This window comes from Setaria italica, chromosome VII (assembly GCF_000263155.2).
Source record: "Setaria italica strain Yugu1 chromosome VII, Setaria_italica_v2.0, whole genome shotgun sequence".
NCBI classification, from domain to species: Eukaryota; Viridiplantae; Streptophyta; class Magnoliopsida; order Poales; family Poaceae; genus Setaria; species Setaria italica.
Window position 1 is genome coordinate 30,504,243 of NC_028456.1, and position 13,092 is coordinate 30,517,334.

The 13,092-nt window shown below is 44.0% G+C and overlaps 3 protein-coding genes across 4 annotated transcripts; 1 reads left to right on the top strand and 2 right to left on the bottom strand.

Moving 5' to 3' along the window:
• Nucleotides 1–517: 517 nt before the first annotated feature.
• On the top strand, nucleotides 518–5,016 carry LOC101777930. Its single transcript, XM_004976821.4, has 10 exons — nucleotides 518–798; nucleotides 1,437–1,558; nucleotides 1,636–1,772; nucleotides 1,982–2,046; nucleotides 2,142–2,359; nucleotides 2,561–2,803; nucleotides 3,407–3,508; nucleotides 3,621–3,671; nucleotides 4,203–4,293; nucleotides 4,427–5,016. The coding sequence occupies exons 1-10, from the start codon at nucleotides 612–614 to the stop codon at nucleotides 4,579–4,581; spliced, it is 1,371 nt and encodes a 456-aa protein (XP_004976878.1). The 5' UTR covers nucleotides 518–611; the 3' UTR covers nucleotides 4,582–5,016.
• Nucleotides 5,017–5,400: 384 nt separating this feature from the next.
• Nucleotides 5,401–8,929, bottom strand: LOC101778327. 2 transcript variants are annotated; one of them, XM_012847192.2, is made up of 8 exons: nucleotides 8,742–8,929; nucleotides 7,113–8,066; nucleotides 6,864–6,920; nucleotides 6,690–6,743; nucleotides 6,562–6,615; nucleotides 6,429–6,488; nucleotides 6,277–6,348; nucleotides 5,401–5,834 (listed from the first exon to the last, which is right to left on the bottom strand). In XM_012847192.2, the coding sequence occupies exons 2-8, from the start codon at nucleotides 8,035–8,037 to the stop codon at nucleotides 5,782–5,784; spliced, it is 1,275 nt and encodes a 424-aa protein (XP_012702646.1). In that variant the 5' UTR covers nucleotides 8,038–8,066; nucleotides 8,742–8,929; the 3' UTR covers nucleotides 5,401–5,781. The 2 variants fall into 2 exon arrangements, with proteins under 2 accessions (XP_012702646.1, XP_012702645.1); XM_012847191.2 differs by having other exon boundaries at nucleotides 6,277–6,357.
• Nucleotides 8,930–9,927: 998 nt separating this feature from the next.
• LOC101779550 (chloroplastic lipocalin) lies at nucleotides 9,928–12,602 on the bottom strand. Its single transcript, XM_004976824.4, has 5 exons — nucleotides 12,336–12,602; nucleotides 11,708–11,849; nucleotides 11,136–11,381; nucleotides 10,598–10,888; nucleotides 9,928–10,309 (listed from the first exon to the last, which is right to left on the bottom strand). Exons 1-5 carry the CDS (start codon nucleotides 12,398–12,400, stop codon nucleotides 10,031–10,033), a joined length of 1,023 nt encoding a protein of 340 aa, XP_004976881.1. The 5' UTR covers nucleotides 12,401–12,602; the 3' UTR covers nucleotides 9,928–10,030.
• Nucleotides 12,603–13,092: the final 490 nt, after the last annotated feature.

Consider the following 13,092-nt stretch of genomic DNA (forward strand, 5'->3'; position numbering starts at 1 on the left):
ATGCAGGAGGGCGTCTTTTTTTTTTTGTATTAAAAACAAACAAACCCATACAAGTGTAGATTTTGTTGACCAGAATCGTATACGGCAGAATCGTGTGGTTTTGCTAACCATGTTCTCATTGCAGTCATTTCCTTGTTGCTTGTACCAGGTGCAAATCATTTTCAGTGAACAGTTGCAGTTCTGTACGCATACGGTTAGCTCAATGCTGATGCATACTCTTAACAAAATCACTAGCATGATCAGATTAAGCCAACATTTGATTTTATATGAAAATTTTTGCACCCAATGCTTTTCTCAAAGCTTTAACCAACTCGTGCGTGAGGTGTCATTTGTTAAATTGATGACCAAATTTTTACATGCAGTCATGCAGAGAATTTGGGTTAGAAAGGCAAACAGAGCTTTTGTTTTGTTTGTACCAATATTGCCTGCATAATCTCGCCGTCAGGCTTTAAGATTCGCGCGGCGTAAACGAATCATCCCGGACAAAAGGCGCCACCACTTGCGGTGCGTTGCCACCTCCGAACCGAGTCACACGGCCACGCCCCCTTGGTCCTTTCCTCTTGCCTTTTTCGGGTCGGCTCGTCGCCTCCCCCCTTCCCTCCCCTCCCCCCATGGCCCGCCCCAGGAAGGCGAAGCCGCCGCCACCGCCCTCGCCGCCCAAGGCGGCGGTGCCGTCCCTCGCCGAGGCGCTGCTGCTGGCCACGGTCTGCATGGTGGGGCTCCCCGTCGAGGTGCAGGTCCGCGACGGATCCGCCTACGCCGGGGTCCTCCACACCGCCTGCGTCGACGACGGATACGGTGAGCGGCGCATGTACCCCCTTTTGCCCCCTCCCTCCCCTCCTCGTCGAAACTCGCCCGTATGGGGGTCTCGTTGAGCGTGTCCGCGTGGGGTTCGGGGGATCACGGGAATGGCGTCCGGGACGTGATCCAACAGTGGGTGGAGTGGGGCAGTGGATGCTGCCAGGCTAGTTGGTGGCCCCATTTTCCTCTGCATCCGTTTGATCTGCTTGGTGAGCGGGTGATTGTGGTCGCTGGGAGCTCCCGGGATGTTAGTTTTTGTTACGTTGGGATGGATTCGGAGGCGGGTGGCAGAGATCGCTGGGTTTGGTTCCTCTTGTGATGCTGCTATGCATGTTTTCTTCGTCAGCGGCCCAGATCTCGTCGTTTCGTCAGCACTGATTTTGTGTTATCATGGAACCGCAGCATGATCGGACTCAAGGATAGATTATAGGGATGACCTATTTGGTGTTTCCAAGATCGTTGGAGCGGTCCTAGTTTCTATGTTGCAAGTAGAGTATGACAAATTTCCGGTCATCATCTATTCCTTGTTTGTCCTATACCTTTTGTATTGTGAGTTGAACTGCCACATATTCAAAAATGAAAGCTTAATTTTCTGTTGGGAAACAACATTGCATTTATGGTTCTATATTGAATAGGTGTTGTGCTAAAGAAAGCAAAGAAGATAGCAAATGGGAAGGGAGATGCTAATCTGTTGCTGGGAGCATTTGTGGATACTCTTGTTGTTCATCCAGATGACCTTGTTCAAGTGATTGCAAAGGTAGGTTTATTACAGTGGTATGTTACGAGGCATTGTCTATTCACTGGAATTCATGGCATTCGTTCTTTTTTCCCCAGGGTCTCACACTACCCATTAAAGGTGTTGGTACAACTCCTGATTGCGATGCGGTGGCTGCCAGTGGATCCTTGAAGCCGCAAACTGCACATGCAAACGACCCGAAAATGGCTAAAACTGAAAATATATCTCCAGTAGAGTATGTTCTCAATTCAAGCTGCATACTGTTTCGTTTTGTTTCATATTTACCACATTTGGATTGTATTATGCATCTTGGCCTAAATGTAAATGACAGTATATTTTTTTCTCATGCTGATTCAAAAAGTAGATATCAAGCCATCTATTTAACTTGATTAAATTCTTCCTCCTTTTCATCATTGAACTCAATTAATACTATTTCTGTCGCAGGCAAGTTGAGAAATGCACCACAGTTGGTAAGGGGAAAGATAACTCTGTAAAGAAAAGTGGTCCAGGTATGAGCCTCTTTTGTTTCTTCTAGTACTGAGTAACTGAGATAGTATTTCTTACCAGTTATCTTCCTTTGCATTAAACCTGCTCAATTTCTCAGTTAGTGGTACCGCTACAAGTGTTAGCTCTTCAACCGGACATGTGGGGCCATATTTCTCCATGAATGGGGTTTCTGAGTCAACAACTATGGGGCCTAAAGTTGATGTTGTTGCAAGTTCAGTTATAGCTGCGCCCATGGTGGCTTCAGATGTTAAAGCCTCTCAACTAGCCAATAATTTGGCTACCAATATTGTCACATCAAGCAAAACCACTGCTAAGGTGAGCTCCTTTAATGTTGGATTGTGACAGACGGACAGTTCTATAGTGGTCTGACTTCTGACCTATAAAGTAATGCTTGCTGATTTTATCTTCTGTTTTGACCATCCCTATAGTCTCTAACTGTACTGTTTTATTGATTATGCCAATCGTTTTATGAATGTCTGTTTTCTGTATTAATAGAGAAATGGTACATTATTTCAGGAATTTAAACTCAATCCTTGTGCAAAGGTCTTCTCTCCATCTTTTGCAAGTTCTAGACAAGTACTTGCATCTGCGCCCCCCGTTAACTCAAACTACATCTCACACTCCACCCCTGAAGTACCAATGGGCATTCCTGTATATGAGCCAAAATCTGTGCCAGGAGTTTCATCTCTATCCAACAAGATTCATTGTAGTAACCTGTCTCCTGCAAACTATGCTTTTTCACCTCAATATGTTCAGTCAGTAAGTACTTTGATTTATTCTTACATGCTTTTGCTTGTTTCTGTAGTTTTGCCTTTCATTGGATATACTATCATATTCTCTTGAATGATAAAAGGGGAAATAATGTAACATATGAACTTGAACATGCCTCCCTGAGCGCAAGTTGATAGTTTGCTACATACGTGTTACTCCATTATTATTTGAGCTCCTGCATTTAGTTTGTGGTTGAGCTAGCAAGCCATTGCTATCTGTTGCCTATCTAATATAATTTTTCTGCTGGGTTAAATGAATAAATTGAACTTGTAAACTGATTGTTCACACCAACCTTCAGCTTATCAGCTTTAGTTTCATTACAATGCACACATCTTTTTCCTCCAAACTGAAAACACTAGCTCGCATCTAAATGTATTTTTGGGACTGAAAGGCTTCAATGTTGATGTAAATGTATTTTTGATGTTTGAAGGCTTCTTTTAACATCTTTTATGTCCTGTTATTGCACTTGTGCAAGCACACACAAATACACCTAAATTTGGTCTTGCTTGCTGCCTAGCTTTACTGTGAATGTTTGATTCTGACATTATTATGGTTCTGAATTCTGATGCTGCTTAACTTTTTGCATCATAGATCATGGGGCATAATGGATCCAGGATGGATCCAGCTAGAGCTGGCACACCATATCATCCAATACCGATGGGAGGAACCTACACTAGCCCTAGTCCTCAGCCTGTAAGTCTGCATATACTTTTAGTGAAATTGTTCATCTATTTTTTATTTTTCGTGTAAAATTATGTTCACGTGTCTCCGAAAATACAAATTAATTTTATGTGATGAATGATAGGTGATGACTGGGAAGTACAGTCCTGTTGTTTATGTTCACCCAATTTCTCAGGTGAGTGATTCACAATTGGTAATTGTGCTAAGTCTTAATAAAGTGGATAGCATCAAGAATAGGAGGACGATGCAAAGAGTTGTTTAACTATATTTATGTGACTTGTGAAACAGTCCCCATCCCTTAGAGATGCATATGCCTTATGTATTGCTTTATCAGCAGAATAGGCAGGAATTATCCAAACCTTACTTGATAACTTGATTTTCTGTCTACTGAAACCTAGACCTTGGGTAAAGTATTTTAGCTTTACACTCCAACAACTGTGATTGTTCTTCACATGCAAAGGATCTTTGCTGCCAATCCTGATGTTGTACAGATTGCTGTTTTACACATCAAATTCGTTAGTTAACTGGAATGCTTTTTTTTGGTTGGAATGGTTCTTTTCCATTAAGTTTGATCAGTTAACCTGTTTAATCTTTTCATTAACTCTGCAAGTAACCAACCATGCCCAGTTGAAATGATATGTACTGTATATATAAATTGACAACTTTCACTTCCTCCTGGCTCATTTATTCTTGGTTCCCATTGAAGGATGCAATGCATGGAACATCCGTTAGTTCCCAAGGATGGCCTCACCCTGTGCTGTTGAATTCATATCAAGCTAGCATGCAGAAGTTCCAAGGTAACACACCCAAAGTCATGGTTGAGGCTACTGTAGAAATGATATTCCGATGTTTAACGTCAGTTTCTTTTTCTTGATTGGAAGATATGTATTTTAACTGACCATGGAAGTACCTGCAAAATCTTTTCTCCAGGCAATGCGCCAGTGTATTTGGCTCCTCCAGTCATGGCAACTGGGAATCTGCCATTGGTGGTACCAAGCCCTGCACCACTTGTGCAGCCATTCCAGGCCATTCATCCCATCATGGTTCCTGCTGCAAGCAGCATGGTCCCAGGCAAATACATGTAAACTTGCAATACCAATGTGACATCTCCTTTTGTTAGAAGAATCCTGGTTTACCCCTTTGGTTTGGGGTATATGTCTGAAAGGACTCGCGATTTTGCCTAGCCTCTTGATTCACCTGTCAGTTGCTGGTCTGTGTCCGTATTTTAGTTGGAAGGGCTTTGCAACTTTTGCCATTCTTCATACTTGGGTGTGGGTTTCTGAAATATTCTTTTTAGGTGGGTTCCATGGGTGAGTAATATGAAATAGAGAGAAGATTGCAGCAATTCTTTGTTTTGTCTTAGCAATACCTTTTCTTATTCCATGAGCACTATGTACAATGTGACATTGTGAAATATTAAGATAGTGAAGGCCTTATTTTCACAAGGCTAATGTAGATTCATCTTGCTAAGTGTAACTGATTCTGATCGACATTTGTATTGATACCAGCATCACTCGTTATTTGTTGGAGGGGCTTTGCAAATTTGCGAGTGCCCGTGCTAAGCCTATATAATGTTTTCTTGCAAAGCTTTCCTGGGTCCAAGATATGGCAATAACTCTGATCATCTTGTATGAGGTTCGATCTGCCGGACAGCAGTAGCAACAACAGCAAGGCAACGATACAGTTAAAAGAATTCTGCAAGTAAACTTAGTTATGCTCAATTTAAAGGGGCACAATTTGTTGTAAGTACTCCCTTCGTTTTAAATTATAGATCGTTTTGGTTTTTCTAAACACAGGGTATATCTAAGTGTATAATAAAGTTTATGAATCTTAAAAAGCCAAAATGACTTATAATTTGGAACAGAGGGAATATTTTGGGGAAATTAGGTAATAGCAGACGAGAGTGGCACTTTCCAATTGTCTTTATAATCAGTATTCCTGATGCCTGAGGATAATGCTTAAATGTCATAAGCCATGATACAAGATAATGTGTACATTAAAAAACTGAAGATTCTGACGTTTAACTTTCCTAAATATGCTAAGTCTATCGAGTATTTTTTTTCCTAATAGCAACTCTATTGAATATTTTCTTTGGTTTGCATCTCTACTCAATCTCTCACCTATAACTGGAGAGCAACAAAACTAAATTGTAATAGGAGTCTACACCTAAAGCATTGAGCCATTCGCTAAAACTTCAGCTCCCCACCCCCATTGAGATTCCAGACTGCAAGCTTCCACCAAACAACAGGAACTGTGTTGCATTTCTTGAATCTTCATCTCTGCTTTCAGTTGCTGTCAACCTTCATTTCGTGTTCATCATGCGCGGGGTGAACGTCATCTGTAATTACAAATTTAAACACCACAATAGTTTATTAACTCTTGCAGTAAAAAACTTGACAAGAATTCCAGGTAATGTAACCACCTAGGGGTTACATATTTATATGCTGCATTGCCTGTACTTAAGCTTCAGCCATAGGCACGGCTCCTCCAAGGATAAGTTATGGGCTAATTACGCATGGCAGACAACAAATTGCTACACAGGTACATGCTATTATAACAAATTAAGCATGCGCTTAGTACTGTCCAAGAAAATGTAGGGTGATAACTAGACATCTTGGATATTTTCAATGAAATATTAGTTTCCTACATGCAGTAGGATTTTTTTAGTTTGCACAGATAAAAGGGTATAATCAAATGATTACAGTTCTCTTTGACCTGGATTCAGCTGTCATTGAAGATGCCACTAGAAACATTCGAAGGAAAGGTGAACTAGTTTTTACCTGAGGTGCCTGACTTTAAGCCATCAACTCCTTTCAGGACAACGGTCTCTGTCTTCAGCTGCTCAGATTGTTCTGTAATGTCCAAATATTCACACCCAGAGTATAAGATCATGGCCAGTTAAGATGCAGGAAATTTTGGGATCATATATCACCTGATGGCTCCTTAGAACTCTGCTGCTCACTTTTTGCAGAATCTGGCTGATCTGCGGTGCCTGAAAAAATCCTCCACTTAATGGTCACTTTCAGTAAAAAAATGTGAATGAGGAGTATAAGATTATATTGTACCTGATGTTATCTTGATCTCATCAGTCATTCTTACATCAACATTCCGAGTTTGGCCTGCCAGGAGAAAGAACACATAAACTACATGTCGTATGCCAGCTATATTTCAAGCATATAATTCTAGATCTTACCAGAAGATTCCTTAACCACATCAGTTACTTGAACATTAAGCAGTTGCCTTTCCTCTATAGCAACCAAAAAAAGGAAAAGAAATGACGCTACATTAGTTGAAATCTCTTTCAAAGTTCAAACCGGAGGTAATGTTGATTTCAATTTAAAAAATGTATAAAAAAACTACATTTGACCTGGAGAATCCTTGACTGCTATGTCCACAAGAGCAGTGTTTGGTTTATCAATTATCACTACAAAAGGAAAAAAATTACAACCATTAATGTGGTTGTGAGATTGTAAAATCAGACGGGAAATGCAGTTTCCTGGCAATCATGTATAAACAGGGTTGAAAAGTTTCTAAACTTGTCCCTGTTACAAAACAGTTTGATATTTCAAGTCAATGATCTGAAACTCAGCAGGACACCGAATCCAGCAAAGCATACCTGATGAATCCTTAGTTTCATTTGAAGATTCAGAATCTTTCTGAAACTCATTTACAGACTTCTTTCCAGCAAGTTCATTTTCCACTTGTTTGCATGGTACCAATACAGGACGAGCGGATTTAATTGGCACCGCAGCAACTGATGATTGTGGGATCACAAGTTCAGTATCATGCTTGGCCAAAGTTCTCATTTCAGGATTACTGGGTGAAATTGATACAGGAATTGCTGCTAAAACAGCAGAACCGATGTACGGCCTTGGAGGAAGAGGGGCAGTGTGCTTAGCAATAATTTTCTCAGCAGGCCGCCTCATTTGCAGAGGCTTTGCAAGTGTAACATCCTCCAAGTGGATTGGCACAGGAGGAGCTGCTTGCATGTGGATTGCTGATGCTCGCTTTCGAACCTGACTTGGTCGAAGCATGGGGAGCTCTGGGGCAAGGTCATCCTTAGGTGTTATTTGGCGGAGATTATTTTCATCTGGAACCCAACCTTTGAGCACCTGATTGTCCTTCACTTTTACCGTAATGAGGGAAAATCCAGGAATTTTCTTTGTCAGCTTGCCAACAAAATGCTTGCCAAGAACATCATCCTTGCCTGAATTATCTTGCAGAGCACTGCTATGATAGGATGCTTGGTTGTCAGAATTCTTCATCTTGTTAGCAGAATTCCTAGGTCGACCGGACCGATTACCATGAACACGGTCACCTGATGTAAGGCTGGACTGCAGCCCATCCTGTCGAATACTCAAGCCATCTTGTGTGCAACGAAGAGGTGGGACGCTCTGAATGGGTTGTGCCTTTTGTGGTACATCATATACAGGGTACTCGTATTTCCTTGGGCGACCACGTTTGCGCTTTGCACCAGAAGTTGATGACTGCTCCATGGACAGAGCTTCATTAGGTACATCTTTGTTCCCTTCTGATGCCATCTTTACTGGTTTTGTTCAACCAGCTGAATCTGAAAACGATAAGAATAACTTATTGGTCTCAATTGCATTTGTTTTTTTTCACCTTTTTCTCTTCTAAACATGAAAAGTGGTGCCGTGCAAGAAACACCCTAAAAAATGAGAAGGATGGCAAAACATGATGATAAATTACTAGAATACACATGGTTCATCAGTTGAAAACTATAAATCTACTTTTCGGTACACTGTATTCCTTAGAATCCAAAGAAGGCAGTTCTTCTAGAGCCATTTTCAGATGCTACATGGCACAGTCTGCAACCAAACAATGTAAAATGTGCCTTGACAAAGCGGCCAAGACAGTCATATCCAATGTTTTTACATAATAGATTTCTTAGTCCATTCGTAAAGAATAAATTTCTTAGCCTATTGCTAAAGGATTATCGAGGATTGGAAGCAAAGAGATTTGCATATTTTCTGGTTCTGAATGTTGTGCAGCACCATCTTGCAGCGTGAAACGTGAAGGTTAATGACAACCTATAGGGACGGAATCAACATGTGCTTTATCAGTTATAATCCATCATCACACAGTAAAAAGAAAAATCGCAATGACTCGGCGTAATCGGAGCATCCATCGCACAGGGAGATTTCAATTTGATGGCTCACGCCAAATAAAATACCCCGCAGTCCGAAGAAAATAGCGATCAATCCATGAGCTAGGGCTTCCATACCTGACGGAATCGATTGGCGGCTGCGCGCCGAGGGAGAAGGACAGGCGCAGCCGCGGTGGATTGGATCGGACCTCGTCGGGGCGTGTTCGGATGGCGCAAGGAGAGGCCACGAAATTGGGGAACGGTGGAAGTGGAACAGGGAGCTCGGCGTGCCCCGGGACGAACGCCTCCCCTGGGCCCTGGCGGAGTCGGCACGGTCAGATCGCAGCCGTTTATATCCGATCAGACCATCAGAAAAGATCGTGGCACGCCAAGTTTTGGGCTGAAAGCATGAAGCTGGGAGATGTTATATGGCCTGGCCCAGGGAATTGGCCCAATTAACTTTGGATTGAATAACACGATTCTGTTCATGCTTCATGAGACGGGCAAATCTGAAGCTGCCTCTGACGAGGACACGGTCAGTTGGTGCCGTTCATGCCTAGCGCGGCGAGCCGGCGACGGGAGGCAAGCGGGGCACGTTGCTTTTAGCTGAATCAAGTCGCAGTATCACGATCTCGATACATTAATCTTTTTTATTCATAGTAAATTACAGGCATTTAGCTACTTCCGAGTTTCACAGCGCCGGGCCGTCACTAGACCTTCGACCCTCGCCGGGCCGCCGCTGTTCGCCTGATGCTGGCTGATTGGAAGCGCAGCCGCGGACTATTTGGTTGCCGGCGTTAAACGAGGCGACACGAGTCAGACGCAACCAGTCGTCCTCAGGCAGCGGCGGAAGGGCCGCCCCCTCCGGATCGAAGCCTCCGCGCCGCCTCCGACGTCAGCACGCAGAAACTCCACCCTCCTTCGGTGACGGACGGGCACGGCGTTGCCAAGGGTACGCCGCCCCCTCTTCCTCCGGCGAGGTAGGCCGCTGACTCCGTCCGTCACTGGTTCACTGCTGCTGCTGTTACCGCATCTCTCAACTGTGACTGAAACTCCGACACGCCGCTGCCGAAGCAACCTGACATTCGAGCGGCGCCCCTGCCTTCTGCTTAGCAGGGCAAAGAGACAGAGATTATACGTCGGTGCGCTAGCAAGTCAGGCAGCAACGGAGGTAGATTTTCTGATGGTGAGTTCTAATCTTCTAGCTCAGACGGTCGAACTAAGGTTACTGGATGCTCAAGTAGTTCAGTGTCATCATGTGTTTGGAAGAATGCCAGACCGAATGCTTCTTCTGGTGAATCATTTAGCAATGTTCAGATCATCGAATGCAGGAACGAACTGACTGAACTTTATTTAATTCAAGCTCCAAGTGGAGGAGAAGTGGACAATTGGATCGATACTGAACAATGCTACACCTACACTGCCTTTTACTTGAAGTACAGTTCAAGCAGTTTCTTCAGGGTGTCAAACACGCTTGTGAATGGGTCCAGTGCTACTGGTGCCTTCAGCTTTAGATCTGGGAACTGGTTCGTCAGGGCCTCATTCATCCCGGGCATCGACATCATCAGGGCGAGCTGGTCTGAGGACATGTACTCACAATCCTGCGGAGTGTCATTGATCTTGCTCGGGTCGTAGCCGAAGTTGGAAGCGTAGGACTTGTACTTCTCGATGAATTCTGGCCCAGGGTTAGGTGTTCTTGAGTATATCTGGTTCAGTGGCAGAAAGATGGGTTAGGGCCTATGATGTTTCACATTACAACTGCATCAGACATGCAGATGTATTTACCAAGGTATACTTTTCATACTTAATGTCGTTATTCTACAACACATACTTTTCCATGCTCAATTCTTAACAAAAAAGGAAAAAATTAGCATACTTCAGTTGATGATGTTACTATTCTTAGTAAAATTTTGATTGTACAAACTCTTTTGCAGGAACCTGGTTACAACTGCAAAAATAAAGGACCTTCAGCAGTTCAGAGTTTAGTTCCTCACCTGAATAAAGCTTGTATCTTTAGCTCCAGATACAACTGCATAATTGTCATAGTCAGTTGCAAGGACATCGTAGGGTTCCTTGGGTATGAAGGGTAGTGTTGGGAACCGGAGAAAACATTTCCCACGGATCATCTCCTGCCTCTCGAGGTCTGTCTCAGCACTCGCCATGTCTTCTTCAGACAGGCATTGCACCCTACCCCGAATACCAGTGATGTATCCATCAGGTCCGCCGTGGACACAGAATGTATCCACCTGGATTGAGCGTGACTTCTCATCAAATGAATACACACCCTGCAGTGGCAGCAAATATGTGTAACAATCCACTTACAGACTACATCATGAAAAGGGTACAGAAATATCATCCCATGAGAACCTATTGCAAAAGGCCAAAACCAGTTTGTTATTAAGATGGCAAATTCAGCTTGTAACTACTGAGAAAGGATACATTATTGGGGTATCATGCAGATGAGAGGATATAGTACTTAAGTGAAGTGACTTCTTAGTGCTATTCTGTTTGAGGTTTCAGATATTACAATACCTGAGTGCAATGGCAGTCTTCTTGTCCCTGACCAGCAAATCCACGTTTCAGCGAGGCTACCTCGAACCATCTACCAGAGTAGCGAACTGGATCAAAGTTCTTGGCAGTCATACCCCTCATCATCATCCCTGCGCCACCGTCATCTGAAGGGTTATCAAACTTCAGAGGAACTGAAGCACTGTCGATGGCTGCCAGTGTTGCAATCTGGCATAAGCCCGGCTGGGCAAAGGTTTCTGCAGGAATAGCCTGGTCAACAAGAAGAGTTCATCGATATCGTGGCATACTATTTTTAACTGGTAATCTTACACCTATTATTTCCTTATGACTGAAATTAACCATTTTTGCCGACTTGAAAGAATCATGTGGCAGTGCTGTAGAATTTTTTTTTTTCTCAAAATTAATCTTTATGTGATCTCCAAGCTCTTAATCTTCTGTGGTATGTACGTGCTGTGCATATACTGAGAAGCTAGAATATAATGCGAAGATTTCTCTGTGTAATCTCTAAGCTTTGTGTTTCTTTCTGATATGGTACAAGGGGATCTAACAAGATCCTGGAACATATAAATAGGTACCTGACTAGGTGGAGAGATGAACACGAGCGAAGCAGCAAGACAAGAGATTAGCTGCTTGGATACTACTCCATATTTGTTCAGTGGCGTTTCCTCATTCAGAGAGCATCTGACAATTTTCTGCCTGGTGGTACTACATTTTCTCCTGCCAAGCCGAAATCAACAGAGACTTAGATTGGAAAGGCATTCAGTGAAAAAAAAACATTAAGTTTTACAACTGCAAATTCCCATGCTCTTTTTGGTAATCTTAATCAACTCATCAGCATCGGCATTCAGGCTAGCAATGTCAAGGATAGTCACAGTATGTTTTCTCTTGACTAGTCACCATTGCTGGATCACCACTGAAGTGGGCATTTGATTTTGCATAAAGATTCAGGAGCACCCAAACATGCTTTAAAATTCTAAGGGGAAAGGGGATCTGCTGCAGCACTTGTCCTCAAAATCCTGAAATTATGAAAGGGGATTCCCCTATAGAGTGATTTAGGGGAAAGGGGGAAATCAATCTGTTGGAGTTGCTCCAAACATCGCTGCTCCTGAAATCTGAACAACCTCCTCAACCTGACGTAATCCACAAGCATGACCAAAGAAACCCAATCATGACCGGCACTCTGTTGCTAGTGTGCTCCAGTACCTGGAAGTGGGAGAGCAGGCGGGGAGTGAGGACGCGGGGGAGCAGCCCAGCACCACGAGAACCATGGCTCCCGGCTCCCGCGGCCTCGCGCGCTCGCCTCCAAGTTTCAGGCCGACGAGACCGCTTTCGAAGGCTTCTCGGTAGTCGGTGGATTAGGCAGCGGAGTCTCGCTGTCCATGGTGTGGCATGGCAGCTCGGAGAGGGAAGGGGCTGCTCTGCCGCAGGCGGATGAATCTGGAACTGGGGGAGAAGCGCATCCAGCGCCATCCAATGGCAGGTCCCCACGTCTGCCACCTCTCGGATTGGAAGTTTGGAACCTGGTTGAGGTTGGTCGGCGTGTGTTTGGTTTTGGGATGACATGCAATCTATTTTTTTGGTCGGCTCCGATCCATTTTTTGGGTTGGGTTGAACCCATCTGTTTAGTCGATGGAGTATAGATCCAATCTAGTTTTTTTTATTGGAAGATTATTGGAATGAGATGGATGTTACATTAACACCGTTAGCTACAACTCGTCATTCTCTTGTATTATTTGTTTTTCTTCTACTTTTTTCCTCATCCTCTGCTCATCCTCATCCTCCCCGCTGGCCCCGCCTCTCCTCCCTCGAGCCCCACCTCATCCTCCCCCGTCGGCCCCGCCTCTGCTTCCTGTCGGCGGCGCCGTCCGCCCCACCAGGATCCTCGCGCTGCCACCCCCACCAATCCGGTGGCGAAGCTCCCCTAGGCGTAAGACGGCCTCCAGGGCGCGCAGCGGTGGCC